This window comes from Phascolarctos cinereus, unplaced genomic scaffold (assembly GCF_003287225.1).
Source record: "Phascolarctos cinereus isolate Bilbo 61053 unplaced genomic scaffold, phaCin_HiC Scaffold_2;HRSCAF=192, whole genome shotgun sequence".
NCBI classification, from domain to species: domain Eukaryota; kingdom Metazoa; phylum Chordata; class Mammalia; order Diprotodontia; family Phascolarctidae; genus Phascolarctos; species Phascolarctos cinereus.
The window spans coordinates 270,481,312-270,508,542 of record NW_027555625.1 but is presented as its reverse complement, the minus strand read 5'-3'; the positions used below and the strand labels follow the sequence as shown (position 1 = coordinate 270,508,542).

General features: G+C 42.9%; 1 protein-coding gene across 4 annotated transcripts in view; it reads left to right on the top strand.

Moving 5' to 3' along the window:
* Positions 1-14,463: 14,463 nt before the first annotated feature.
* The window catches only part of KIF12 (kinesin family member 12), a 33,053-nt gene continuing 20,285 nt past the window's right edge, over positions 14,464-27,231 (top strand). For 2 of the 4 annotated variants that reach the window (XM_078150046.1, XM_020965778.2), the window contains exons 1-16: positions 14,464-14,608; positions 14,744-14,809; positions 14,955-15,033; positions 15,549-15,676; positions 16,047-16,122; positions 16,869-17,003; positions 17,252-17,387; positions 19,169-19,260; positions 20,610-20,754; positions 22,181-22,299; positions 22,516-22,617; positions 23,008-23,113; positions 23,487-23,577; positions 24,933-25,019; positions 25,213-25,330; positions 25,465-25,554. In XM_078150046.1, the coding sequence (XP_078006172.1) occupies positions 14,568-14,608; positions 14,744-14,809; positions 14,955-15,033; positions 15,549-15,676; positions 16,047-16,122; positions 16,869-17,003; positions 17,252-17,387; positions 19,169-19,260; positions 20,610-20,754; positions 22,181-22,299; positions 22,516-22,617; positions 23,008-23,113; positions 23,487-23,577; positions 24,933-25,019; positions 25,213-25,330; positions 25,465-25,554 (1,611 nt within the window). In that variant the 5' untranslated portion in view covers positions 14,464-14,567. Of the gene's footprint in view, positions 14,609-14,743; positions 14,810-14,954; positions 15,034-15,548; positions 15,677-16,046; positions 16,123-16,868; positions 17,004-17,251; positions 17,388-19,168; positions 19,261-20,609; positions 20,755-22,180; positions 22,300-22,515; positions 22,618-23,007; positions 23,114-23,486; positions 23,578-24,932; positions 25,020-25,212; positions 25,331-25,461; positions 25,555-27,231 lie in introns of all 4 variants that reach the window. The other 2 variants (XM_020965779.2, XM_020965775.2) reach the window with 1 other exon arrangement.

The following is a 27,231-nucleotide window of genomic DNA, read 5'->3' as shown; positions in this document are numbered from 1 at the left end:
GGGGAGATGCTGGGTCCTAAGAAATGGGCACTAGGACCTCAAAACTGTAGCCCCTGGGAGCGGGAGGGCAGTAGTGTGGCTTTTGATGGTCACATCTAACCACCAGTTTGGAAAGTTGGGATTCCTAAAATGCCAGAAGACAGGCTGATAGTTTTAAAGCTAGAAGGGACCTCAAAGGACTACAATCCAATCCCTTCATTTTGTAGATGAAGAAAACTGAGTCCTGGAGAGATTGTTTTCCCAAGTTGTTTTCCCAAAGTCATACAGTTCATTACTAGCACACCCAGTCTAGAAGAACCCCAGTCTCTTGACTCCCAGTCCATTTCTCTTCTCAGTGCATTTCACTGCCCCTCATCTCTGATTGGCTAACCCTAAATGTCTTCCAGAAACACTTGGCTAGTGCCTAACACACTGTCTGGCACATAGTAGATGGATGCTAGTGGAATTGGATTGAAATGACAGGAAATCAAAACGACCTATAGTTACAGGAAAAAAATGCTCTAAATCACTATTTGTTGGAGAAATGCAAATTAAAACAATTCTGAGGTATTACCTTACTCCCATCAGATTGGCTAACATGAAAGAAAAGGAAAATGACAAATGCCGGAGGGGGTGTGGGAAAATAAAAGACACTAATGCACTGCTGGTAGAGTTGTGAACTGATCCAATAATTCTGGAGACCAATTTGGAACTATACCCAAAAGGCTATAAAACTGTGCCTATCCTTTGATCCAGCAATACCACTACTGGAATTGTACCCTAAAGAGATCAAAGAAAAAAGGGAAAGGAACTATGTGTAAAAAATATTTATAGCAGCTCGTTTTGTGGTGGCAAAGAATTAGAAACTGAGGGGATGCCCATCAACTTGGGAATGGCTGAATAAGTGGTGGTATTTAATTGTAATGGAATACTATTGTGCTATAAGAAATGATGCATGAGCTGATTTCAGGAAAAAAAACCTGGGAAGACTTACATAAACTGATGCAAAGTGAAGTGAGCAGAGCCAGAAGAACGTTGTACGCAGTAATAGCAATATTGTACAATGATCAACCATGAATGACCTAGCTATTCTCAACAATACAATGATCCAAGACTCATAATGAAAAATGCTCTTCACTTCCAAAGGAAGAATTGATGGAGTCTGAATGCAGATCAAAGCATACTATTTTTCACTTTATTTTTTTCATTTTTTTTCTTTTGGTCTATCTTCTTTCACAATACGACTAATATAGAAATATGTTTTGTATGATTGCACATGTATAACCTATATCAAATTATTTGCCCTTTCAGGGACAAGGGAGGGGAGGGAAAGAGGGAGAAACTTTGGAACTCAAAATTTTTTAAATGAATGTTAAAAATTACATGTTAAAAATTAGGAAACAAACAAAATATTATTTTTTAAAAAGTCAATGGTCCAAGACAATTCCAAAGGACCCTTGGTGAAAAATGCTGTCCACTCCACAGAGAGACTTGATGAGCTCTGGGTGCAGACTGAAGTATACTTTTTTTTAACTTTATTTTTCTTGGGTTGTGTGTGTATGTGTGTGTGTGTGTGTGTGCTCAACATGGCTATTATGGAAATGTTTTGCATGACTTCACATGTTCGGCTGATATATTGCTTTCCTTCTCAAGGAGTGGGGAGGGGTGAGGAGAAAGAGAATTCGAAACTCAAAATCTTTTAAAAGAATGTTAAATTTTTTTATGTGTAAAATATATTTTTAAAAAGAAAGACTTCACTACAACTACCCAAGACAATTCCAAAGGACTCATAATTTTTAAAAAAATGTTATCCACCTTCAGAAAGAACAGATGAATTATAAGAGCAAATTAAAGCATAACTTTTTCACTTTATTTTTCTTGCTTTTTTTGCAACATGGCTGATATGGAAATATGTTTCACGTGATTTTACATGTATAATTGATATATTGCTTGCCTTCTCAATGAGTGAGGGAGGGGGCTAGAGGGAAGGAGAGAATTTGGAACTCAAAATTTTAAAAACTGAATGTTAAAAATAAGTAAATTAATAAAATTTAAAAAAAAAATAAAGTGACAGACCCACCAGATGAAGAAATTCATTGTGGCCAGAAGAGATATTGTCTGAGCCAGGCCTACTAAAACCCATTTCTACTGATTCCTAGGTTGGGACCCTCTCCACTAGAGTAGATGGTCCAGCAAGAGAAGTCCAATGCGAAGGCTGCAGTTGGAGGCCAGAACATCCAAATGGACTGACTTCATGGTCTGAAACTGCCAGGCTAATTGCTTTGCTGTTGGCTTGGATCTGGTGCTATTTAGATGGCCAAAGTCAACAGTCAAGTTGGGAACCAACCAGGGTATTTGAAACTTGGTGTCCTCAGTCCTCAGCACACAGCAGTTATTTTTGCTAATCACATGCATAATAATAATCAGAAGCCAGAGAGAGTCTCCCTCAGGGCTTTATCTCTTCCAGATGCATACGTGAATAAATGTCACCAGACAATCTGAGAAATGGGAGTTCTACCTTGTTCCAAGTCCTTCGAAAGGGCCTAGTGTAATTGAAAGAACATGGGATTTGGAGGCAGAAGGCCTGGGCTTGAGAAACCTAAGCAGCTCTGCCACTTGCTACCTGTGTGATCTTGTAAAATCACTTCTTCTCTCTGGGGTTTAGTTTTCTCGTTTGTAAAATGAGAAGGTTGAACTAGGTAGGGGTTCTCTACCAGCTCTATATCTCACGGAAAGTTTGAAGTGCCACACAAGAGGAAGATGAAACAGTAATACCTCATTCATCTGGATTCCACTTCCAGTCACTCATCTATCCCATGTATAACAAAAAGTTTAAGAAAAAAAACCCAAAAGAGCATGACAGTATGTCATGAAGGCTCCACACTAAAGCTTATGAGCTTAATTCATTACAGAACTTCTTAGGCCTTTACTCCTAACCTATTGACTTTTACTTTACACGTAATTCTTTTTTTAAATATTTTTAAAATTTTTAACATGTGTTTTTAAAACTTTGGGTTACAAATTTTCTCCCTTCCTCCCTCCCCACTCACCCTCATTGAAAAGGCAAGCAACTTTATACAGGTTATAGATGTATAGTCATGCAAAACACTTCCATAGTAGTCCTGTTGTGAAGAACTAAGTATATTTCCTTTCATCCTATCCTACTCCCCATTTATTCTATTCTCTCTTTTGATCTTGTCCCTCCTCAGAACTGTTTGTTTTTGATTATCCCCTCCCCCAATCTGCTCTCCCTTCTATCAACCCCCTGCTCTCTTGTCCCTTTCCCCCCTTATTTTCCTGTAGGGAAAATACCCCATTGTGTATGTTAGTCCCTCCTTAAGCCAAATCCTGTGAGAATAAGATTCACTCATTCCCTCTCACCTTCCCCCATTTTCCCTCCACTGTAAGAGACTTTTTTTTTGTGAGATAATTTACCCCATTCTACCTCTCCCTTTCTTCTTCTCCGAGTATAATCCTCTCTCACCCCTTAATTTTATTCTCCAGATATGACCCCTTAATCTTCAACTCACCCTGTGCCCTCTATCTATCTATATACACATACATATAATTTTTTTCTTCCAACTACCCTAGTACTGACAAAAGTCCCATGAATTATAAATATCATCTTTCCATGCAAGAATGTAAACAATCCAACCTTAATAAGTCTCTTATGATTTCTCTTTCCTGCTTACCTTTTCATGTTGCTTGCTCATGATCCCGGCCAATTACTTGAGTTTTAAACTCTTTGTTAAGCTAAGAGTCTGCTTCCAATGTGGAGAATGTACTGTCCCAAGCTTCAGGGGTTTGTGTAGCTGTTTTCAGAGATACTTGTAGGGACCTGTAAATTTTCAGTTCTTCCAAGGTGGTATGATAAGGGGCAGGGTGTTTACTCCTTTCCTGGCCTCACAGGCCATAAGTACTTCTTTCTGTCCTGTAACTGTGAGGAGGGGTTTCTCTCCACAGCCACTACAAGCTCCAACATGCCAGCGTTCCTCCTCACCCCAAGACCATCACCCAGAACTGTGACCCAGATCCAAGCACAGTCAAAGCAAGAGATTCCTGCCTCAGAACTGGCAAAGAGATCCCTGCAATCCCTCTCTGATTAGCCACTGGATTCCCCCTCAGTCTATGGGCCAGAAGTTCAGGAGGCAGTTGTCCCCCAGGGCCATCCTCTCTCAGCACGCAGAAAAAGACTTTTCCCACTGACCTTCTAAGCTGTCTTTGGCATTCATAGATTGAGGAGTCTGGAAACCACCACAGCTGCCCATGATTCAGTCCTCTAAGGCCTGCTCCAGGTTTGCTGAGACCTGCACGCCCACGCCAAACTGCACTCCTCTCCCATCCCAGTGTGATATACCTTTCCAATCAATCATCCAGGTTGTCTTGGGATGGAAATTTGTTTCACTCTGTCTTTTTGGGGGTTCTGCTGCTTTAGAATTTGTTTAGAGCCATTTTTTATAGGTATTTGGAGGGGTTTGGGGGAGAGCTCAAACAAGTCACTACTTTTACTCTGCCATCTTGGCTCTTCCCCCTACACACAATTCTAATAAATATGATCTGGATTCCAGAAGAGTAAAAAAAAAAAATAGAAAACAAAGGAGAGAGGATGCCATAGGCATACCAGTTAACAGTGAAGGAGGGAACAGATCTTTTTTTAAATGAGACACAAGGACTCAAAAAATACAGCCATTTGGGACCATTTAGTATAGGGACAACTAATCTCATATGCTACAATAGGTCCTGATTAAACCAGTTAGATTGAAGGAGAGTTTTTGCAGGATAATGGTGGTAAAATAATAATAATAATAATAATAATAATAATAATAATAGGGAAATTGATAAGAACCAAATCGTGAAGAACCTTGAATGCCAGGTTAAGGATCTGGGATTTTATCCTATAGGTAATGAGAAATCACTGAAGGTTATTAAACAGGGAAATAATATGATTAAAGGGTGTGCCCATAAAATGTTCCTAGACTGATGTGCTGTGGTAGGTCACCTAGGCTAGCTATCTTCTTGGTGTTCCAAGCTCAAGACTTTCCCTTCATTTTGTTCCAGGCTAAGACCCATTTGGTCATTGTTTGGGCCATGATTGGCTCAGAATGACTATAAATAACAATTGTTTCCATATTGGCCAGAAATTCTGAGGGCCTTCCCCTTCCAGATCAATTTTGACTAAGTAAAGAGGCCTTTCTCTGCCTCTTTTTTATTAAGCTTTAATCACTAAATGAGTATTGCCTCAGTTGAACTGAGACCCATCAAAGACTTTAGCTTGCAAAAGCCAAGGCTCCCCAGTCCATCCTGGGCCATCTCCAGTCGTCCTGATCCATATCTGGCCACTGAACCCAGATGGCTCCAGAGGAGAAAATGAGGCTGGTGACTTTGCCCAGCCCTCCCTCACTTAAATCCAATTCACTTGCATGTCATGGCATCACCTCCCTGATGTCTTGGTCCTCTTCGAGAACAAAGCACAAACAACAAAAACAACAACTCTTCAAAGATAAAAACGTAACCATCTGAAACTCTGTTCCTTCAAGACTCAGAAAATTCAGTAAATTCATGTGAAAATCTAGTCTGTGGTGAAGTGTTGGGCTTTATTGGATTCATATGTTATACCCTTCCTCTCCTATCCTGCCTCCACTGTAGATGACATAAATATATCCTAGGAGAGGCCTTCAGTGCCTTCATTAAAAGAAATGGTTCTACTGGTGAAATTTCAAGGCCCTCAGAAAATGGGTGGGGGAGAAATTTTGAAATGGTATTCTAAGGTGACTCGTGATGACTCTCAAATCATGCCATATGATTAGCCTCTTCTTCTGTTTTCTCTTCAGGCCCACCGTGCTCCCCAACTTGGTTTTCCCAGGAAGGTGTCTAAGGTTCCATTCACTTCTAAGTTTCTGGGGGCCTATGATTCTATAGTTTTCTATTATACCCTGAGGACTATGGGGCCTTGCCATCTGCCCTAAAATGTAGCCCTTCGGCCTTTGGAGACCTTCTGCCTCCAAATCCCGTCCCTGTAATACATGTATTGTCTCCTCTAATAAGAATGTGAGCTCTTTGAGAGCAGGACTGTCTCAGTTTTCTGTTTGCATCTTAGAACCAGACTTAGTAGATAGTGAATACTTAATAAATGTTTTTTCATTCATCAAATGCATTGACATATTTATCATTTTAATCAGATAACATCTAAGTTCACTTTTGTTTTGCAAATTTCTTTTTTCAGAACTTCAGAACACCCTTGATTTATTTAAAAGCAAATAACAAAAGAAAGAGGATTGCAAAGTTGGGATTGGATTATAGGAGTATAGATTTAGCTTTGGAAGGGAACTTACCTAGTTTCAGCTCTTTATTTTGTGAAAGAAGACACAGAGGCCCAAGAGGCTAAGAAACTTCCCCAATATCACACAGGAGCCAAGATTCAAATGTAAGTCCTCTGACTCCAAACCCAGCATTCTTTGGAAATCCCTTTGGGTGCCTCTCTAAATGACCTCCTCTCTCCATCCCCATCCCCCATCATTTATGTGCCACTGTAACTTAAGAGAGACAGAATGAGAAGAACACCAGGCTTGGAGTCAGGCAACTTGGATTTGAGACTCGGATGCTGCTTACTCACACTTTAACATTAGACAAATCATTTTCCTCTCTATCAGCCTGTTTCCTCCCCTGTAAAATGAAGCAGTTGGAACAGACAATCTCTAAAGCCTTTTACAACTCTGACTTCCTAGAATACTTAAAAAAACAGTTGTGGAAAGACTTATTTCCACAGTCACTGGGAAGTATTGGGTAAGGTTCCTCTGTAGCGTGGAACTCAACAGAGCAAGGTGGGCAGACACAAGTGGTTCAAGTCCTTTTCTGCCTAGAAAACTCCAGAAGAGTTAGAAGTAGGTTGGGAATGTACTTAAAGATTGGACACATTGACTGAGAGGCAGTTTGGGAGCAGGAGCTGCTATTTCCCAAGATAAAAATGTCCCTAAATTAAAATTAATTTTTCTGTCACAGATATGCTGAATATTTGTGGTTAAGCAGGCTGGGATCAGTCTGAGAACAGGAGGGCAGCGAAAATTTGAGCTATCCCATCAACTGGTTATGAAGAACTTTAATCTGAACTACAGAGATTCAGACAAAGGAGAAAAATCACACCCATACCCAGGTCCATCATGGGCTTTGTCACTTTTTTTTTGGCTAGGCAATCGGGTTAAGTGACTTGCCCAGGGTCACACAGCCAGTAAGTGTTATGTGTCTGAAGCTGCATTTGAACTCAGGTCCTCCTGCATCCAGGGCTGGTGCTCTATCTACTGTGCCACCTAGCTGCCCCAGCTTTGTCATTCTTGATAAGGAAAACCCAACGTGTGTCTCTCCCATGCACCAGCCATGGCAGAGATATTTCTGTTGTTTTCTCCAGCCCTTCAGAGAAGACTATTCTCTTTGTTCCTATGACTCTTGTTTCCTTGGTTGCTTCCCACTCCCCCGACCCCCAATCTCTCTGTAAGAAAGGTGAGGTAGGGATCAGCATGATACAAGAACTCTGGCTCTGCAGTTAGAAGACCTGAATCCAAGTCCTCTTTTCTTCAGCTGTGAAATGAGGGAGTTGGACTATTGCCTCTGATGCCCCTTCTAACTCTAGATCTCTGACCCTATGATCCCATTTTACAGATGAGGAAATAGGCCCATGGATGTGAGGTGACTCCCCAGGTCACTCTGTTGATTAGCTAGTGGAAGAGCCAGAAATGGAATTTGGATTTCCTGATTCTCAATCCTGTACTATTCCCATTATTCTACACTGCCCTTCAGGCACTGATGGACTGAATAACCTCTCTGGGACATTCCATTTGTAAGGACTGCATCACTATTTCCCACCCAACCACTCAAAGTTGGCAGGCTACAATGAAGATATTCCATGAAATGAATGAGAATTGCCCTTACAGTCAATATTAATTCAGCCAATATTTCTTATACACTTACTATGTGCAGGGCATAGGATTCCTACCAGGTACTTTTCTCATTACTATGTCCTACCACAGACTCAGAAGTACTATCCCCACCGCTCTCTGGTGGGAAAGTCCTCCAAAGGTATATTTCTCCCTAGCTGGACAGAGCCAGGAGGGGAAAGATCTTTCCAAGTCTTCACAAAGCTTCCTTGTGCCCTGTTGTAGAACAAGCCTCTACTGCCCCCCAGTGACATATGGAGAATCACCCACATCCTTTATGGGCAATTATTGGAATCATCTGTGTCCAAAATTGGATTCAGTAGAGACTCGCTCAAGAACACAGCAGCATTATTCTCTCATCTCCACCCTATGGACAGTGCTTCTGCTGTTTCATCAAAGGGGCAGGAGAGACCCCCACAGGCTGATAACCCACTCACCAAGCAGCTTTCATAAGCCAGTCTTCACCCTCCTCACTTTCCAGTGGGAATGTGCCTCACAGTAAAAAATTAGGGTCAAGCCTGGGAGCAGTGATGGGTAGAGAGAGGAGGAAAGAGAGGAGGGAGACCAGTCAGGTTTGGTTGCAAAATCTTTGGGGGAGAAGCCATCTTCTATATCTTTTGCACGTCTTGCATATAATAGGCACAAATCAAATACTTTCTGAAGATGCAATTAGAATGATAATTGTAAAAAGAGTCAGGTTCACAGAAACAGATTTCTGTTGGTGATGGGAAGAAAAGTGACCATGGTGGTCATGGTCATGATCAGTAATATTATATTTTGAGTTATGTCTCAGCTTCTAGAAACTATTTTGTATGTATGTTGTATATTGTTTCTCTATGTGTATAACAGAGGTTCTCAATACGAACTATTTTTAAAAATCTTTTGATATTTGCATTTCAATATAATTGGTTTCCTTTGTAAGCTTATGTTTTATTTTATGCACTTAAAAACATTATTTTGAGGAGTCCATACATAGGCTTCACCAGACTCCAAAAGGGCCTATGACACAAACACGTAAAAAACTTTTGGTGTGCATGTGGCTTTCCTCCCCATCCCTACCAGAATGCAACCTCTTTGAGGGCAGAAACTGTCTCATTTTATTTTGTACTTTCTCTAGCTAACACAATGTATGATAATGACTGAAGCTCCCTCCCTGTATTGATATAAATTGTTTTTTTTAATCAGCCATCCCCTTCAGAGTATTTTTTTTACATTTTCTATATTCAGTCGAATAAACATTTCACAACAAATAGCGCAACCTACTATGTTCAAGGCACTACAAAGAAAAAAAAGAAACAGTCTCTGACTTCAAGTTTGCTTCTGTTCCACTGGGGTAGTTAAGGAAGATGGTGATTTAGTATAAGGATGGTAAGGATAGTAAGTTTATATTGATATTACTAAACTGTAAGCTCCTTTTGTATCTTTTTTATCTGTATCTCTCCCGGATGGCACATGGGAAGCCTGATTGCCAAATGGATGGATGGATGGATGGATGGTTTTGATAATATTGAGAATAAAGGTGATGGTGACAATAGCAAAGATGATCATGATGATGAAGAGAATAGTGGTGTGATAGTGACATTGGTGAGGATAGTAACACGATGGTGATCAGAGGTGGTCATGGGACAATAGAAAGACCATTGAATTATGATTCGAAGGACCTGAGTTCAAGTCCCAGTTCCACCACTCACTAGTTATTTCACTTTCGGCAGGTTATTTAGACTCTCAGAGACTCAGTTTTCTCAGTTTGATAATATGATAACTATTTCATATCATGTTGTAAAGAAATATTCCAATGAATCTAGAATCATCTCATCAATGTGGACGTTTTTCACAATGAAGTCGATTACAACCCATTCACACCTACTCATGCTTTTCAAATCTCATCCACATCTTCTTAAAAAGAGTAAGTCAGTCAACTTGTTGCGAGCCTTAATCATGTTCTCTCATGAAGACACTACTTTTTAAACCTTAAAGCACTATACAACTGTGAATTACTATTATGTGATTAGAGGAAGCTGTGGTTTAGGCAAAAGAGCACCAGATTTAGCATCAGAAAACCTAGGTTTGGGTCCTGGTTTTACACCTTCCTAGCTAGGTAACTTTAGATAAATCACTTGACCTCTCTGATCCTTACTTTCCCCATTGGAAAAATGTGGAAATATTTGCATAACCTTCCTCAAAGGGTTTTGTGGAGAACAAATTAGTTTATATATTTAAGAGTTCATATACATGTGAATTTCTATTATTGTTGTCATGGTAATGACAACAATGAGAAAGCTAATGAATGATAGTGACAGTGCTGACTAACAAAGATTTTCCTATGAACAGCCTGGTGCAATGGAAATAGTACTGGATTTGGAATCAGAATACTTGGGTTCTTCCCCAATTGATAAGTGGTCAAAGGAGTGAATAAGCAGTGTTTAGCTGAAGGAATCTAAGCTATCAATAGCCACAGAAAAAATACTCTAAACCACTAATAATAAGAGAAATGCAAATTATAACCACTCTAAGATACAACCTCACACAGAACAAAAAAATTAAATGCTGGAGGGGCTCTTTGAAGCCAGGTATATTAATGCACCATTGGTAGAGCTGTGAACTGGTCCATCCATTCTGGAAAGCAGTTTGGAATTATGCCCACAAAGCTATTAAATTGCACATACCCTTTGATCCAGCAATACCACTACTATACTTCCTATACTTCCAGGGATCAAAGAAAGAGGAAAAAGACTCATATATACAAAACTATTTATAGCAGCACTTTTTTGTGGTGGAAAAGAATTGGAAAGTGAGGAGATACCCTACCATTGCGGAATGGCTAAACAAGTTATGGTGTATGAATGTAATCAAATACTACTGTGCTATAAGAAATAATGCAGAAAAATATGACAGGACTTGTATGAATTAATGCAAAGTGAAGAGAGCAGAACCAGGAGGAATATTCATACAGTCAGCAATATTGTAAAGATAATCAACTCTGAAATACTTAGTAACTCTGATCAGCATAATGACCAACCACAATTCCCAAGAACTCTTGATGGAACATGCTATTTACCCCTAAGCAGAGGATTAATGGACTTGGAGTACAGATTGAAGCATATTTTCTTTTCTTGCTGTTTTTTCCTGCATCATGGATAATAGGAAAATTTGTTTTGCATGACTATACATATTTGTACTGGCTTTTGCTTTTTGTACCTTCTCAATGTACGGGAGAGGGGGAAGTGGAAGAAAGAATTTGGAACTGAAAATAGAATAAAATTATATTAAAAAAATAAGAAGACCTGGGTTCAAATCCCAGTTCTGTCTCTTACTACCTGTATGAACATGGACAAGTCATGTCATCTCTCTGGTCCTCAGGAGTCTCCTCTGTAAAATAATGAGGCTGAGAAAGATAATCTCTTTCAAGACTAGAGGATCCATTACAATTCTGAATCCTATGATCCTATGAAAGATAATCCTGGAATGTCCTGCATGAACCAGACTCCATCAGCATCTATTCTTGAAGTCCAATTATACCAGGGGCTTTGACTCACAAGTCAGATAGTCTGGCAGATCTTTCCCACATTTTATTTTGCCTACAGGGAGGAACCCAGTGGCCTTACTTTCCATTTTGTTTCTCATTTAAGTGTTTTTGTAGCCACTTTCCATCCTTTCGGTTGTTTTCTAAGTTGTTTTCTCCCAGATCTGGGAGATTTTTGCTTTTCTCCCTGACCTTGGCACTTTCTTTAAGTAGGAGGGTCTCAAAGAAGTCCTATCCCAGAATGTGAACTTTCTGCATGAAGCCTTCCCTGTTCTCTCCCCCTGACAGTACTTAATTACCTTGTATTTGTTTCATATATACATGTACATGTGTATGCTGTCTCCCGTGTAGAACATAAGCTCCTTGAGGCCAAGAACTGTTTCATTTTTGTCTTTTTATACCTAGCATCTAGCACAGTACCTGGGATGTAGTAATTGCTTAATAGATGCTTATTGTTTGCCCTGTACATATAGGTACTCAATAATGTTCATTGAATTGCTTAAGTCTAAGGATTTGAGGATAGAATGCTGCAAAGCTAAAGGGGATGATCAGATATGCTAGGACCCGTGCCTTCCAAGCCCTTTGGAACTATCCATGGTGCTGAACACACCTCTGACCTAGGGGAGGCTGACAGCTCAGCCCTGAGTGCCCTTAACCCTCCACTCAGGCCAACCTCTTCTCAAGGCATCACTATCTCTCCTATTCCTTGCAGTCTTGAAGGCAGAATTTATGGTGGAAAATCATGTTCTAGTATTTAACCCTCATCCCCTGACAGTTAATGTACTTAGGTTTGCTGGGAGGTGGGAAATGGGAAGGAAGAAGGGAGAAAGTTCCCAGGGCCTCAGTTCACCATTTCTGTTGAATGGCAACAATCTGAACTCTCTTACCATAATGAATTTGATTGATGGTTTCACAGCATACACAAAATTTTAAATTATCTGCTTTTTAAAATGGGAGGAAATATCAGATGTCAACTCCAGGCTCATTTCCAGAAGAATAAAACAAGTGTTTCAGGAATAACCAGCCATGGAAAGATGACTAGCATATGGGTAAATGATGGTATGTTAATATGAAATACAAAGGATCAATGCTTAGAAAATATCGGAAGCATGTATGGGAGGGATGGGAAGGTTTGTCTTTCATCACTTTCCATTTCCTTTTCTATGCTCCATCCCTATTCCAGGAACCTTCTTCCACCTGTCCCTTCAGTATCCGGTAATTTCATGTTTCTTTGAGCTTCCCAGACCCTGTCTTTTTTCTTCCCTGACATTCTGATATCATTGACATTAATATCTAGAATTTATGTAACACTTTAAAGTTCGCAAAATGCTTTACAGTTATCCCATTTTATCCTCACAGCAACCCTGGGAGTAGGTGCTATTATTATCCCCATTTTATGAATGAGGAAACTGAGGTAAGAAGAGGTTGAGTGATTTGCCCAGGGTCACACAAGTAAGTGTCTAAGGCTGGATTTGAATTCTAGTCTTCCTAACTCCAAGTCCAGCACTCTACGCACTTGCCCTTCCCATACCCATACCCATTCTGTCATCAAGTCTGGTCCTCAACTCAGTGGTTAGGTAGCTAGGTAGTGGAGTGGATAAAGCACTAGGCCTGGAGTTAGGAAGACCTGAGTTCAAATCCAGTCTCAGACACATACTAGTTGTGTGACCCAGGGCAAGTCATTTAATTTCTGTCTGACTCAGTTTCCTCAACCGTAAAATAGGGATAAGAACAGTACCTACCTCAAAGGGTTGTTGTGAGGATCAAATGTCATATTTGTAAAATGCTTAGCACAATTACAGGACATCACAGGCACCAAATAAATACTTATTCCCTCCATCCTTTCTCCCCTTCCCAATGGTAGAAAAAGAGCCACCCAATTCAACTAATTCACTCTAAGAGGTATGTGCCTCATAAAAGGAGTTTGTTAACCCAAATAAATTTCTAAGTGAAGTTCAGTCCACTGAGATCCAGAGAAGCAAATCCTTTCAGACAGGGTGGGGTCAGTGATGCTGACAAGCCCTTCCATCCATGGGAAATCTTTCCTTGAAGAAGTTTGCTATTGGAGTTTCCTCTATGAGCATGGGGGCAGGATAAGTGACTATGACTTCATGTAGGATTGTGAGCGCATAAGTTGTCCCATATTTTCCTACTGTGCCCAACTGACTCAGAGCCAGACTTCAAGGAGTTAAAGAGGCTAGCTCCTCTGCGAACCAGTCTGGGTATTTGGACATTTTTTTCCCCAGACAATCCTACAATGTTTAACCAGATCTCCACTATGCTCCCTCCCTCCTCCACACACACACCTCCTGGGGCAGTGGGGAGGAGGGGAGGTGAGTCTTCTCTGCCAAGTTCAGCCCTGGCTTTAGAAGAGAATAAAACTGGCAGCTAGGGAAATGACATCTTCCTTTTAGCTCGGCCCTTAGACCTGAGGCAGACCCTAGCCCTCCCAGCTTAGTAGCCAGAGAGGAGCAGAATCTTGGGGATAACTCAAGTAAGAAGCAAAAGAACTCAAGTCCCTTTCTGGCAAGGGATGCCAGGGTCAGGACATCTGAGTTCTAGTCATAGTTCCTTCACTGTCTGATTTTGAGAAAATCACTTCCCTTATTGGTATCTCACTTTCCCCATCTGTAAAACAAGAGAATTGGACTAGATGGTCTTTAGGGGACTTCTTAGATCAAATGTTCTACACTCCTTATTATAAGAATAGAAAGGGCAATTGTCCCCAAAAGATGCTCCATCTCATTTTTATTCTAAAATGTATCATAAGCAAAACCTCTGATTGAATGGGGCCCCTTATGAATGCTACCCTGAGGCTCCACCTTGCTCTTAACCCACCCATGTGGTAAACGTGCTCCAGACATTCTGTGGGGGTAAATCTTTAACTACCCACATGGTTTACAGCCTTGGGCAGATTCCCGATGGCTTCCTGGATGGGGAGTGAGTTTTTAACCTTGTAGGGGGGGGGGAGGAGGTGGGGCTCTGCGTGACATCAAGGAGGAGGGGTTATTGTAGAAGCCGCGGCAGGGTCTCCTCCCCTCTGGGTGTGAGAGTTTAGACTGCTTCATCTCTTCCACATGCACTGGCCTTCCCCAGACAAAGGCCCAGCTATGGTCATAGCAGGTACATGATCCAGCATGGAAGTCAGAAATGGAGAACCCTTCCAGTGTCCCACTGGGTGAGTCCCAGGGCACCCTGTGCCCGCAGACTTCATGGTTCCAGATGGAGCTGGTGGGATGAACAGGGATGAGGAGAAGAGTAGGGCAGGTGGGGACAGTTGTGAGGAGGTGGTGACTTCAGTGACTTTCTTCAGGAACCAGCCCCAAGCCCTGGGAGAGAGGGCAGAAGGAATGGAAACACCTATCCAGGTGGTGCTTAGGTGAGGAATTGTGGGAGCATGATCTTGTTTGAATCTGAGGGAAGGGTAGATAGCTGGGGATGAACTAAAGAAAGTGGAAGGGAAGGGACACAAGTGCTGAGTGAAGTCAGAGCAGGGACCAGAGAGTGAGATTGTACCCCTGCAGAGTCCGCCCCATGAACCAGGCTGAGCTCCGTAGAGGGGAGCAAAGTGTTCTTCACTGTTCTGGCCCCAGGACTCTGCGGGTAAGACTCTTCCCATCTACCCCCTCCCATATGGATTTCTTCCTTCCCTGTATATAGAACTTCTTTTGTGCTGAGCCCAGCCTTAACCTCAATCCCCCGTTTCTTTAGTTCAGAGGGGTCTCTGTCCTCCCAGTCCCCCAAACTCCTCACCTAAACACCCTCTGGATGGAGATTTCCTCTCCTGTCCAGTCCCCCAGAGCTATGAGTAAAGGAATCAACCATAGTCACCTCAGCATTGTCTAAGTCTCTATCTGGATTCCTCAAACCTCTTGCCCTTGCACCCCTCCCCCACTTGCCTCCCCCTCAATCTCTTTTGTTCTCACTTTCACTATCTCTCTCTCCCTCTCTGTCTGTCTGTCTGTCTGTCTGTCTGTCTGTCTCTCTCTCTCTCCTCTCTCTCTCTCTCTCTCTCTCTCTCACACACACACACACACACACACACACACACACACACACACACACACACACACATACACCCCACTCTGGTTGGACCCTGAGCTTCCACACATCCCCAGGTGAGTCCTCTAGGTGGTGGCCAGGATGTAGCCTTTCACTTCAGCGTAGTAATGGATGGAGCCCGCACTCAGGACGAGGTGTTCCAGGGCAGCGGAGTCCAGCGTCTGGTGGAGCTTGCTCTCCGTGGGTAAGGTTGCTGTCTATTTCATCCGCTCTCAGCTTCCCACCACCCCTACCCTCTCCTGGACCCCAATCCTTTTCCCCTTAGTTGCCCAACCAGTACAACTTTCTCTCCTGCATGGGTGAGGACTTCCTAGGGCCAATGCTGAAATAGAAAAATCCGAGACCAGGAGTGGGGAACCTGCCCAAGACCTTCTCTTCCAGCTCCTAAGTCCCTCCAGTCCCACCACTTTTCCCTGACTTATTCCCCTTCTCTCATTCAGTCCCATGGTCTAGCCCTTCTCTCCCATTCCCTCTATACAATCCCCAGTCTCTGGGTCCCGTCTACCCCTGGCCCTTTATCACAGTATCTATGCTCCAGCCTCTCCTATTTTCAGTTTCTCCTGCACAGCCTTCACCTTTGGCCAGACAGGCTCTGGGAAGACCTATACTCTGACAGGGCCTTCTCCCCAGGTAAGTACCACTCTACTTCTATCTATGGAACCAACCTGAGACTTAGAGATCAATAGTAACAGTCATTGGTGATCCCAATGCTCCAACAACAACCACAAATACTAGCTGAAGGAACAAATAACCTTGAGCCATAGCATAAGAGATTTAGGTTAGACTTTCAGAAATTTGTGTAGAAACATTTAGACTAAACAATTCCAGGTCTGTGCTAGTAAAGGTGGCTTAGGCCAAATACTGTAGGCATCTATGGCAATTTTGTTCCATGGCAGTTTTTAAAGTTGTTTCACATCTTAGTTGATCCTCATAGCAGTCCTGTGATGGGGCAGCTAGGTGGTACAGTGGATAGAGCTCCAGCCTTAGAGCCAGGAGGACCTGAGTTCAAATGCCGCCTCAGACCAAACACTTCACACTTAACTAGCTGTGTGACCCTGGGCAAATCACTTAACCCCGAGTGCCTCACCAAATAAATAAATATATATATATATATATATATATATATATATATATATTCCTGTGAGGTAGGCAGGTCAAGAGATGTCATCTCTATTTTACAAATAAAGAAGAGAATGAAACTCAAAGTTTTTTTTTAAAAGGTTTGTCACTTAAAGTACACAGAGTAAGTTAGTGACAGAGCCAGTCTCATGAAGGATCCAGGTCTCATGGAGCTCAATGTACTGCTCTTTCTACCACTCTGTATCATTACCGGGTTCTAGACTTATCTCCACCCTCAGCCTTCCCTTTCCTTGTAGGGAGAAGGGGAAACTGTGCCCCCCAGCCTAACGGGGCTCATGCAGAGGTCCTTTGCCTGTCTCTTGGATAAAGTCCAGAATGTTGGGACCCCCATCACTCTCAGCGCCTCTTACTTAGAAATCTACAATGAACAGGTGGGGCCAAATGGGACAGAGAAAATAGAAAAGATCTTGCTCAAGGAGCCTTTTATTTGGGCCTTGAGGAGGGAGTATCAGATCAAGAGGGACATGGGAATTAGGATGAAAATATGGATGAGGGGTTTGTTGTCATGGAGGTGGATTCAGGACTGGAGTCAGGGGCTTATGCCCACCTAGGAGTAATAGGAGAGGGTGATCCGTGGGCAGAGGGCATGTGTCTCTTCCCTCTTCACTTGACCCTCCAGGTGAGAGACCTGTTGAGTCAGAGGCCCCACCATCACCTCCCTGTTCGCTGGAACAAGACCCGGGGCTTCTATGTGGAGAAGCTGAAAGCAGTCAAATTTGGCACATTCGAGGAAGTGATGGAGCTCCTGCTGGAAGGTACAGAGCCCAGGGGTCCCCGGGATTAGAAGCATCACTCAAGAAACTTTTTGAGCAATTCTGTACCCAATGACGACTTAGCTCAGAGGAATCAGGTAGGGAAAGGAGTACAGACAAATATGCAACACAGTCCCTGTTCTCAAGGACCTTATAGTTCATTTGGAAATATAAGATAAGGATACTGAGGACAATTCAAAGCAGAATATGATACTGTATTTGAATTCAAAGGAGGGTTCTTGGCAGGAGTGGGAGAGAGAGCACAGTATTCATGAAAAAGGTAATGTTTGAGCTGGATCCTTAAAGAATGGATAGGCTTTCCATGGGCATAGCTGGGGTGGAGGAAAGCACTGTAGGGAGAGAGAATTGTATGAAGAAAGGCATAGAGAAAGTCAATCACAAGTTCACAAAACTATAAAGCAGGAAATGACCTTAGAAGTCAATGTAGTTTAACTCCCGCATTTTGCAAATTTGGAAACTGACAGTCATAAAATCAAGGTGACTTACCCAAGGCCACACAAATAATACAAAGCAGAGCCTGGACATAAATCCAGGTCCTCAGACCCTAAATCTAGCATTCAATTATCTAGTAATATAGTAGAAAATGCACTCGACCAGAATTAGGAGACCCAGGTTTGAATCTTAGCTTTCTGTGACCTTGGGTGAGTCACTTAAATTCTCGTCTTCAGTTTCCCCATCCTTAAAATTGGGGTTTAGTGGAGCTTTAGGTATGTGTAGCCTAAGAGGAATCATCACCTCTTTGACCTGCTACTAGTTCACTTTTCTTATTCTCATACTGGAGTTTTAAGGCAATATTTTGGTATTTCCTTATTAATTGCTAGATATTAGTATAATATCTCTCTCATCAATTTGAACTCCCGTTCTAGTTAATTAATTTTTATTTAATTATCTGGAGAAATTTATTTTCCCATGTTCTCATAGGCTTTTGAGCACCTCTCTATATCAAATTCCCTGATAGCCTAGACTTAAATAAATATCAGAGTTAATGACTATACTATTTATTAACAGTATAATCAACAATAAAAAAAACCAGACACATGTAACTGTTTAAGATATACTAGCTATGAGAAAGCCATATTATGTTTAACCAACATTCCGATTACTAACTTCTCTTCAGTTCAGTAAACATAGCCCCACCATTTAGTTTTCTCAGGATGCCAATTAAAGACTTTTCCAAGGAATTCTTTTCTTGTTTCTTTCAAAGACAAAAGTTGAACCCAATTCTCTAAAGGAAATAAATTTTCTCAAGTCTTTTTTTTCTCTCCTGTCTTCAGATATCACAATTAATAGTCCCTCCAGAACAAAAGTTAAGCTCTCTTTCTCCTCACGGACTCCTCAAAGAATAATGGCTAAATTGTAATGACAAAATTTCATTGCCTCTTAAACATACAGTAATAGAATCCATAGTTTCTATGGGAGAGATTATTGAAGCTGATATTCCAGGAATAATAATCTCTACCCTGCCTATTTCTCAGGGATGTTGTAAGGATAAAATGAAGACTTAAATTTGAATACATTTCATAAACCCAAAGTAAAATATAAATGCAAAGTAGCTTGTTAAAATCAAAAGCCATGGTATGTAGCCAATATAGAGATACTTTTCTAAATAGAAATGAGTAACCAGATTTTTTAGACCTACAGATAGATACCTTGGCTGACTCACTCACTCAGGGAACCCAGCCTGGGGATGAGGATATGTCTACTTATTCTGCATGTCTCCAGTGACAGTATTGAATCTTTACCTATACCACTGTCTTCTCCAGGTCTGAGGAGACGTCGGAGTTCAGCTCACAGTCTGAATGAGGTCTCCAGCCGTAGCCATGCTCTATTCACCATCCATATTCAGTGCCCTGTTGTGAGTTGGCCTCACAAAGAAAGGAGTGTGTGTGAGTGTGTGTGTGTGTGTGTGTGTGTGTGTGTGTGTGTGTGTGTGTGTGTGGGGGGAGGGGAAAGGAGGGTATTTAGTGTGTGTCCAGGGGAGGGGAGGTGGCAGAAATGTCCAAGATGTTTATCTTAGAAAAGAAGCTCCCAGAGGAAAGGTGCAAGACACTGCCTGACTTTCAGCCTCAAATAAATTTGTCTTTCAATTATCCACCAGCAAATTATCTCCCATTTGTTTCTTACCTTTCAGGATAATTTTAATTTAATAATGTTAATTTCAGGATAATTCCCCACCTGACTCATCTCTCCAGCTAACACAGCCTGGGCTGTACATAGCTTGAAAATTAATTCTGCTAAGATGGGGGCAGGTATGGGGAGCAGAAAAGAGGAGGAGGAATATGGACTAAAGAGGAGGGATTGATAAAGCCCAATAGAAATAACTGAGGCAGCTAGGTGGTGCCATGGATAGTGCAGGGCCTGTAGTTGGGAAGACTCATCTTTCTGAGTTCAAATCTAGCCTCAGACACTTAACTAGCTGTGTGACCTTAGGCAAGTCACTTCACTCTGTTTGCCTCAGTTCCCTTACCTGTAAAATGAGCTGGAGAAGAAAATGGGCAAACTGTTTCAGGATCTCTGCCAAGAAAATGGGGTCACAAAAAGTTGGACATAACTGGAAAAAAATGAGTGAACAACAAATAGAAATCACTAAGGGTTTATTAGTTATTTTGGCCTTTTGATAACTACCGCTTCCCTGTCCATTGGTACAGATAATTCAATTCTATACCAAATGACAGATTGGTCACACCAAGACATCTGGGAACTCTTTAAAGGGTCCTTGGTGTCTCCCTTTAAAAGGAAAGTGAGGCTTGTCTTCTAGTATTTAAAGGGCTATTATGTGGAAAAGAGATGATAATGCTTGTGCTGCTTACACCTCAGAGGACACAGCTAGGATCCATGGATAGATGGCAGAAAAACAAATTTTGGTTCCACAAAAGGAAGGCTTCCTAAAGATTAAAGCTGCCCCTAAATGGAATGGGCTGATTTGTCAGGGAGTGAGTCCCCCATCACTGAAGGGACTTCAAGCAGAAGCTGGAGCCCAGAGAGGGCTGGATTGGGGACCAGAAGACCTGGGTTTACATCCTGGCTCCATTATCTATATAATCTTGTATAAGTCACTAATCTCTCTGGGTCTCAGTTTCCTCATCCATAAAATGGTTAGACCAGATGACTACTCAGGTCCCTTTCAACTTTACATTTCCCATCCTCTTTGGGTGGGAGGAGGGCAGTACCTCCCAAGTAGGCTCCTGACTCTTCTTTCAACAGGGATGCCCCAGCAGGCCCAAAGAGCAGACATTTGGAAAGCTGTGCTTTGTAGATCTGGCGGGCAGTGAGAAAGTAGCAGCCACATGTTCTCGAGGAGAGCTGATGCTGGAGGCCAGCAACATCAACCGCAGCTTGCTAGCCCTAGGTAAGCAGAGAGGGGTGGGCTGGGGTGTCTTCTCCACACCTGGACTCTCCTTTTCCATCTTCCATTAAGTAATACGTTCAAATTTTTTTTTTATTAAGAACCTACTTTATATTTAGCTCTCTCTGTGCAATGGGGGGGTTGGGCAGGTGAAGACCTGGTCCCCATTAGAGTTGGCTTATAGTCTTGTGGTGATACCATAGAATCATAGGATGTCAGAGCTTGACGGCGCATTAGAACATGGAATGTTAGAAATGAAAGCCTTAGGGGAAGCTAGGTGGTGCAGTGGATAGAGCACCAGTGCTGAAGTCAGGAGGACCTGAGTTCAAATCCAGCCTCAGCAAACACTTGACACTTACTACCTGTGTGACCCTGAGCAAGTCACTCAACCCCAATTGCCTAAAAACTAAAAGAAAAGAAAAGAAAAGAAAAGAAAAGAAAGCCTTAGAAACCACCTAGTTCGACCCCCTTCGTTTAATAAATGAGGGAATTGAGACTCAAAAAGGGTAAATGCCTTGTACGTGGTCAGACAGCTAAACTGTAATCTTTTTGAGGACAGGGCCCATGTGTTATATTTAGTTACACCTCCAAACTGGCATCTAACATGTAATAGGGTATTGTTTGGTTTGGTTTGGTTATTGGACCAGATCTGAGATATCATTCCATAGGAAACTGCCAGTAAAGAAACTTCCTCTGTCAGTGTACGCCAGCCTCTGATCTGCAATTTATGATCTTAGATAATTGTCTGGGGTACTAAGAGGTTAAGTGACTCACCCAAGATCACACAGACAGCATGTGTCAGAGGAAGGATTTGAACCTAGGTGTTCAAGATTGTGAGATTGGCTCTCTCTCCGTTATGTAACACTTCTTCTCGTGTAATGAGAAATATTCAGTAAATTTGAACAGAAACAATACATATCTCCTAAGTGCCTATTGTTCTTTCCTCTAAACTCTGTGTTCTGCCAGAAAACTATTATTGTTCCTCAATATCAAGAGCAATGAGTAGATTCAAATCATATATTTTATTGCACCCCCTTAAGTACAATAAGAATTTGGAGGAGGAAGTAGTGGGATAATCAATGAAGAATTCCCATAGGAGGTGAAGTTCTGGGCTGGGCCTTGAAGGATAGGGAAGGCTTAGATATTCAGGGTGTAGCCTGAGCAGAAGCACAGATTTGGAGAAAAAGAATTAGAATCAGAAGACCAAGGTTCAAATTCAAGCTCTTTTAATTCTTTTGTCCAAGTCATGTAAACTTTCTGGGCCTCAGTCTTCTTCATCTTTTAAGTTACAGAGTTGTACCAGATGATTTCCAAGGTTCCTCCCCATCTATGATCCTACCCCTTGCCTTCTTAGCCCCCGTGGAAGATCCTTGGGAAATATGGCGGCCCCATGGATTTCCATGGAGCTCACCATGCTACCCACCCACAGGCCACTGCATCTCTCTGCTACTGGACCCACGACAGAAGAAGAACCACATCCCCTACAGGGATAGCAAGCTGACCCGACTGCTGGCAGATTCTCTGGGTGGCAGTGGAATCACCCTCATGGTATGGGGTGGGGCACAAGGAAGGAATCCTAGAGTTAGGGGTCACTAGGTCCTCTCAACTCTTCAATTCTGTGCTCTTCTCTGGCCCCCATGGGAAAGGTCCAAGGGAGAAGGCCAGTCTTACAGACTGGTGAGGGTGGAAAGCAGAGATTCAGGAAAAAGGGCCTTTTTACTCCTCTTTTTTCCCTCTCCCAACTAAGCTCTGACCCTCACACAGGTGGCCTGTGTGTCCCCTTCAGCCCAATCCCTCCCAGAAACACTCAATACACTACGCTATGCCAGTCGAGCTCAGAGGGTCACCACCCGGGCCATGCCTAAGGTAAGAACAACTTAGTTGGGACAGTATTGAGGAGATTTGGGTCAAGTAGGGAGCAGAGGGGAAGAATAGGGCCCAGGTTGTTATTAGGGACCAGCTGGGGCTAGGGGGACAATTGTGGTTTCGTGGCTGGAGTATTTACAATGACAGCCTGGGTTTGAATTCTAGGGCTGATATCTATTGCCTGTGTAACCTTAGGGCAAATAGCTTTACCTCTCTGGGTCTCTGGTTCTTTGTCTACAAAATGTTGGGGTTGGACTTGGGTGGACTCTAAGACCCCTTTCAGCTCTAAATCCTATCCTCTAACTGGATAGGTTAGCATTAGGGCAAGGCTGGGGTCAGAGCAGACATTAGCCATTCCTCCTATTAACCCCCCCCAGCTTTGCTTTATAGGATCCCCTGGGTCCACAGCGTCTTGGCCTTGAGGAGGAGATCCAGCAGCTCCGTCAGGAGAATTTGATGCTGAAACAGATGCTGGAGCAGCCTCTGGGTCACAGGGGTATGATGATTGGGAAGTAGACCTATGACAAGAAATTCATAAACCTGAGACAAAGGGGTGGTAAGGATAAGACTGAGTAGGCCCAAACCATGGAGGAGTTCATCCAGGATGTGGCCACCAGGGAAAAGAAGCACGCCCTGGATCTGCTGTTAATGCCTTCTCAATTTCAGCTCTCTGGGGTGAAGCCTGAGTCATGCCACCTTAGTTATGGATCTGATAGGGAACGAAGAAAGTGCAGAGACTCAACCTCTCTCCCATCCTCACCCCATCCTCACCCCCAGCCCAGCAGGAAGCTGAGAGTGGATCTCCAAGCTTCCCATAGGGCTTCTGGGTAGCTATAGAGATCCCCCCTTCTCCTCCATTCCTCCTGTAGCCTCCAGGAGAAAGGGGTCCCGGTCTGGCTGGGCTGAGAGAAGCCTCTATGGGATGCTACAGGAGTTCATGCTAGAGAACCAACAGCTGAGGTAGGGCCTCTATCCTTGCCCCAGCCTCCATCCATTTGAAAACAACCTTCTCCCTCACACCTCATAGAGCATTTTTTTTTTGGTTTTTGGTTTTGTTTTTTGGTGAGGCAATTGGGGTTAAGTGACTTGCCCAAGGTCACACAGCTAGTAAGTCTCATGTGTCTGAGACCAGATTTGAACTCAGGTCCTCCCGACTCCAAGGCCAGAGCTCTATCCACTGCACTATCTAGCTGCCCCTGAGCATTTTTTTTAAAACAACTTTCAGATATACTCAGGTGATAATCTGTTTGCTTCAGTTTCTTTATCTGTAAAATGGGAATAATAATCACACCTGCCTCCCAGAGTTATTGTGAAGATAAAATGAGATAGTATTTGCAAAGTGCTTTATAAACCTTAAAATACTATATAAATGCTAGTTATCACCATCATCGTCGTCTTCATCATCGTCATCATCATTATTACATTGTCCTATCCTTCTACCAAACTATAAACTCGGTGAGGATAGGATTATGCCATATCTAAACCCTTTATCTTCCCAAAGCACTTATCAAAACCCTCCACATACATGTTTGTGGTTGGCACTTCTACACTGACCGACCCAAATCTAGCTTTCCTAACCTGGGTATTACCCTTCCACGTTCCTCTCCACATCCTCCCTCAACCAATCTGTGTTGTGCTAGAAAGAACCTTGACTTTGAGAGCCAAGATCAGGTCTCCATTCATTCAACAGATATTCACTGAGCACCCACCATGCTCTCGACATTGTAGGGGGTGTGAGGAAATATAAATATAAAACACAAGACACGGTCTCTGTCCTCAAGGAGCTCACACTCTAAGAATTCTGATTTTGGAAGTCATTTCTCCTCTCTGGGCCTTCTTTATCTCTGTCAAATGAGGATTGAATTAAATTATCTCAAAAGTCCCTTCCAAGTTTACCACTGTGCATTTGTGTGTGTGTGTGTGTGTGTTCATCAATAGATTTAGATTCTAGTCACAGTTCTGTCACTAACCAAATTTGTGACCTTGGGCAAGTCACTTCCTTCTTTGAGCTTTAGTTTTCTCATCTATAAAATAGAATAATCTCTGGGATTCGGTGAGGATCCAGTAAGAGAAGTTGTACAGAGCATGATATGAATATGAGGGCTTATTAGAGCTCATAGCCATTCAGCTCCGCCCCTACCCTCATCTCTCCCAGGACCATTAGTCCTACTTTCTATAGGCAGTGGGTCAGACTGTCCCCAGGGATGCCTCATGACCTGGGAAGCCTGATAGGGCAATTCTCTGGATAAGGAGCAGAAGGGGGTATGGGAGGAGAGGAAGAAGGGGTTTCTCTTCTTGTCATGCTCTTCTCCCAGAGAGGAAAAACATCAGCTTCGGAGCAGCAGGGACTGTGCCCAGAAAGAGAAGCAAGTCTTGGTTCAACAGCTTAATGAACTCAACAGGTGAGGTGTTGGGAGGGGGCTGAGGATGGCGCCTCGGCTCAGTGGAAGTCCTGGGAAGCCTCAGAATCAAGGCCATGCTGTATGGGGACTGTGCCTCCTCCACCCAGGAGTGCAGAAGGGAGAGCTGAGGCCTAGCAATACGCAGATCTCTTCCTTCTTCCTGAAGATATCGCTCCCCTAACATCTCTTACAGGCGCCTCCTCTGCTCTGCCGGCCGCAGTGTCCGATGCCCTCCTCAGCATTTCTGCAGTCCCTCCCTGCTCTGCCCCTGCTCAGTATCTCCAGGGCACTGCCAAACTCCGGCCTGCCATGTGAGTCTAGCTCCCTGGCCCCTGGTAGAGACAGAGAAGCAGAAGGACCCATCTCAGATGGGGTGGGGTGGGGGTGTGGGCAGGGGTCCTCAGGACTAGCAGCTGTCTTCACGAGGCTCTCCTGTGTGTAGCAGGTGCTGCCTCCCCTCTGTTCTTGTCACTGCAACCAACTCTGTCTCCTGTGCTATGCCCCATGCGCTGGTTCTCAGCTCCGTCAGGACCAGGTAGGATAAGCCACAGCAGCAAAGTTGGGTAGGGATGGGTTAGAAAAGGATATGATTGGTTTCTACTAGGAGTAGCCCTGGACTCAGCAATAGGACACCTGAGCTCTCTACGGACCGTTGGACGAGTCACTTCCTAGCCGTGGGTCTCTATTTTTTCATGTGTAGAACAATATTACTTTATATTTACTTTGTACAATACTTGGATGTTTTCATATTGTTTTCCCCAATAGAATATAAGATTCTTGAGGACAGAAACAGGTTCATTTTGGCTTTCATCATATCAGTGTTTAGCACAGTGCCTGACACACAGTAGGCACTTAACAAAGGCTTACTGAATGATTGTAGAATCTTAGAGCTAGGTGAAGCCTCAGTTTACCTAGTCTCAATCCTACCTGAAGCAATTTCCCTAACAAATGATTCTATAGACTGTAGGCTCCCGGTGACTGGCCTATAATAATTCCAGCCCAAGACTCTCTTGCTCATTGTTTGGGTTTTGATGACTCAGAGTGAGTGTAAATAGCAATTGTTAATGTTCTGGCCAAAAACTCTGAGGGTCTTCCTCTCTAAGGTTGCTTCTTTTGGGAAGGCAAACTAGGCCATCTTTTGCCTCAATTCTTACCTAGCCTGTAGTCACTGAATGGGCATTGCCTCAAACAAGCTGAGACCTAGGAAAGACCTTAGCTTAAAAAGGCCACAAGGTCTCCCTCTGCATCTGGGGCCATCTCCAGTCATCCTGATCTATGTTTTCCCACTGGACTCAGAACACCTGGAGGAGAGAGGCTGTATGACTTTGCACATCTCTAGTCATTTAAATCCAATTCATTTATAAATCACCCTCCTGATGTCATTGGTCCTCTCTGAGAATAAAGGACTAACAAAAATCTGTGAGAGCAATCAGTTCTAAATCTATCTGTACAATATCTATTGAGGCAGTCTGTTCCATTGTTGGGTGGGGGCCATCTCCAGTTGTCATGATCTACATCTTGCACTGGCCCCAGCCATTGAGACAAAATCTGCTTCTGTACCTTCTGCCCTATGTGGCCAGGAAGAATGTGTCTAAACCTTCTTCCATGTGAAAGCTTTTATCATCTTTAAAAGGGAGGGGTTGGTCTGGATAGCCGCCAAGCTCCCTCCCAGTGCCACGTGCTCCTTGTCTCTGTCATTTCCAGGCTAAAAATTCTTAGGATGATAGCATTAGATTAGAGCTGGAAGGTTGAGTTAGAAGGATGATTTAGAGGCCCAAGCCAACTCCACTCATTTTACAGATAAGGACCCTGAATCCCAGAGAGAAGTAATTTGTCCCAAGTCTCATAGGTAGTGAGCAGCAGTGCCAGGATCAAACTCGAGCTCTCCGTGTCCAAATCTTGTGTTCTTCCCATTTCATACCTCATTTCATGATTTTGAATCCTTTTACCATCCTAGCTGCCTTTCTGTAGATGTATTCCAGCTAATATCCTTCCTAGGGTTTGCTGCCCAGAAATGAATACAATTCTCCTCATGGGATCTGATCAGAGTACAAAGGATGCTTTGCTCCAATTCATGTAGCTTGAGATGGGCCACATCACATTCTTGACTCATGCAGAGTTTACTAGTAGTTAAAATTCCTAAAGTCCCCATTTTCTTAGAGGCAGGTAGTAGCACAGCAGATAGATCAGTGGACCTGGAGTCAGGAAAACC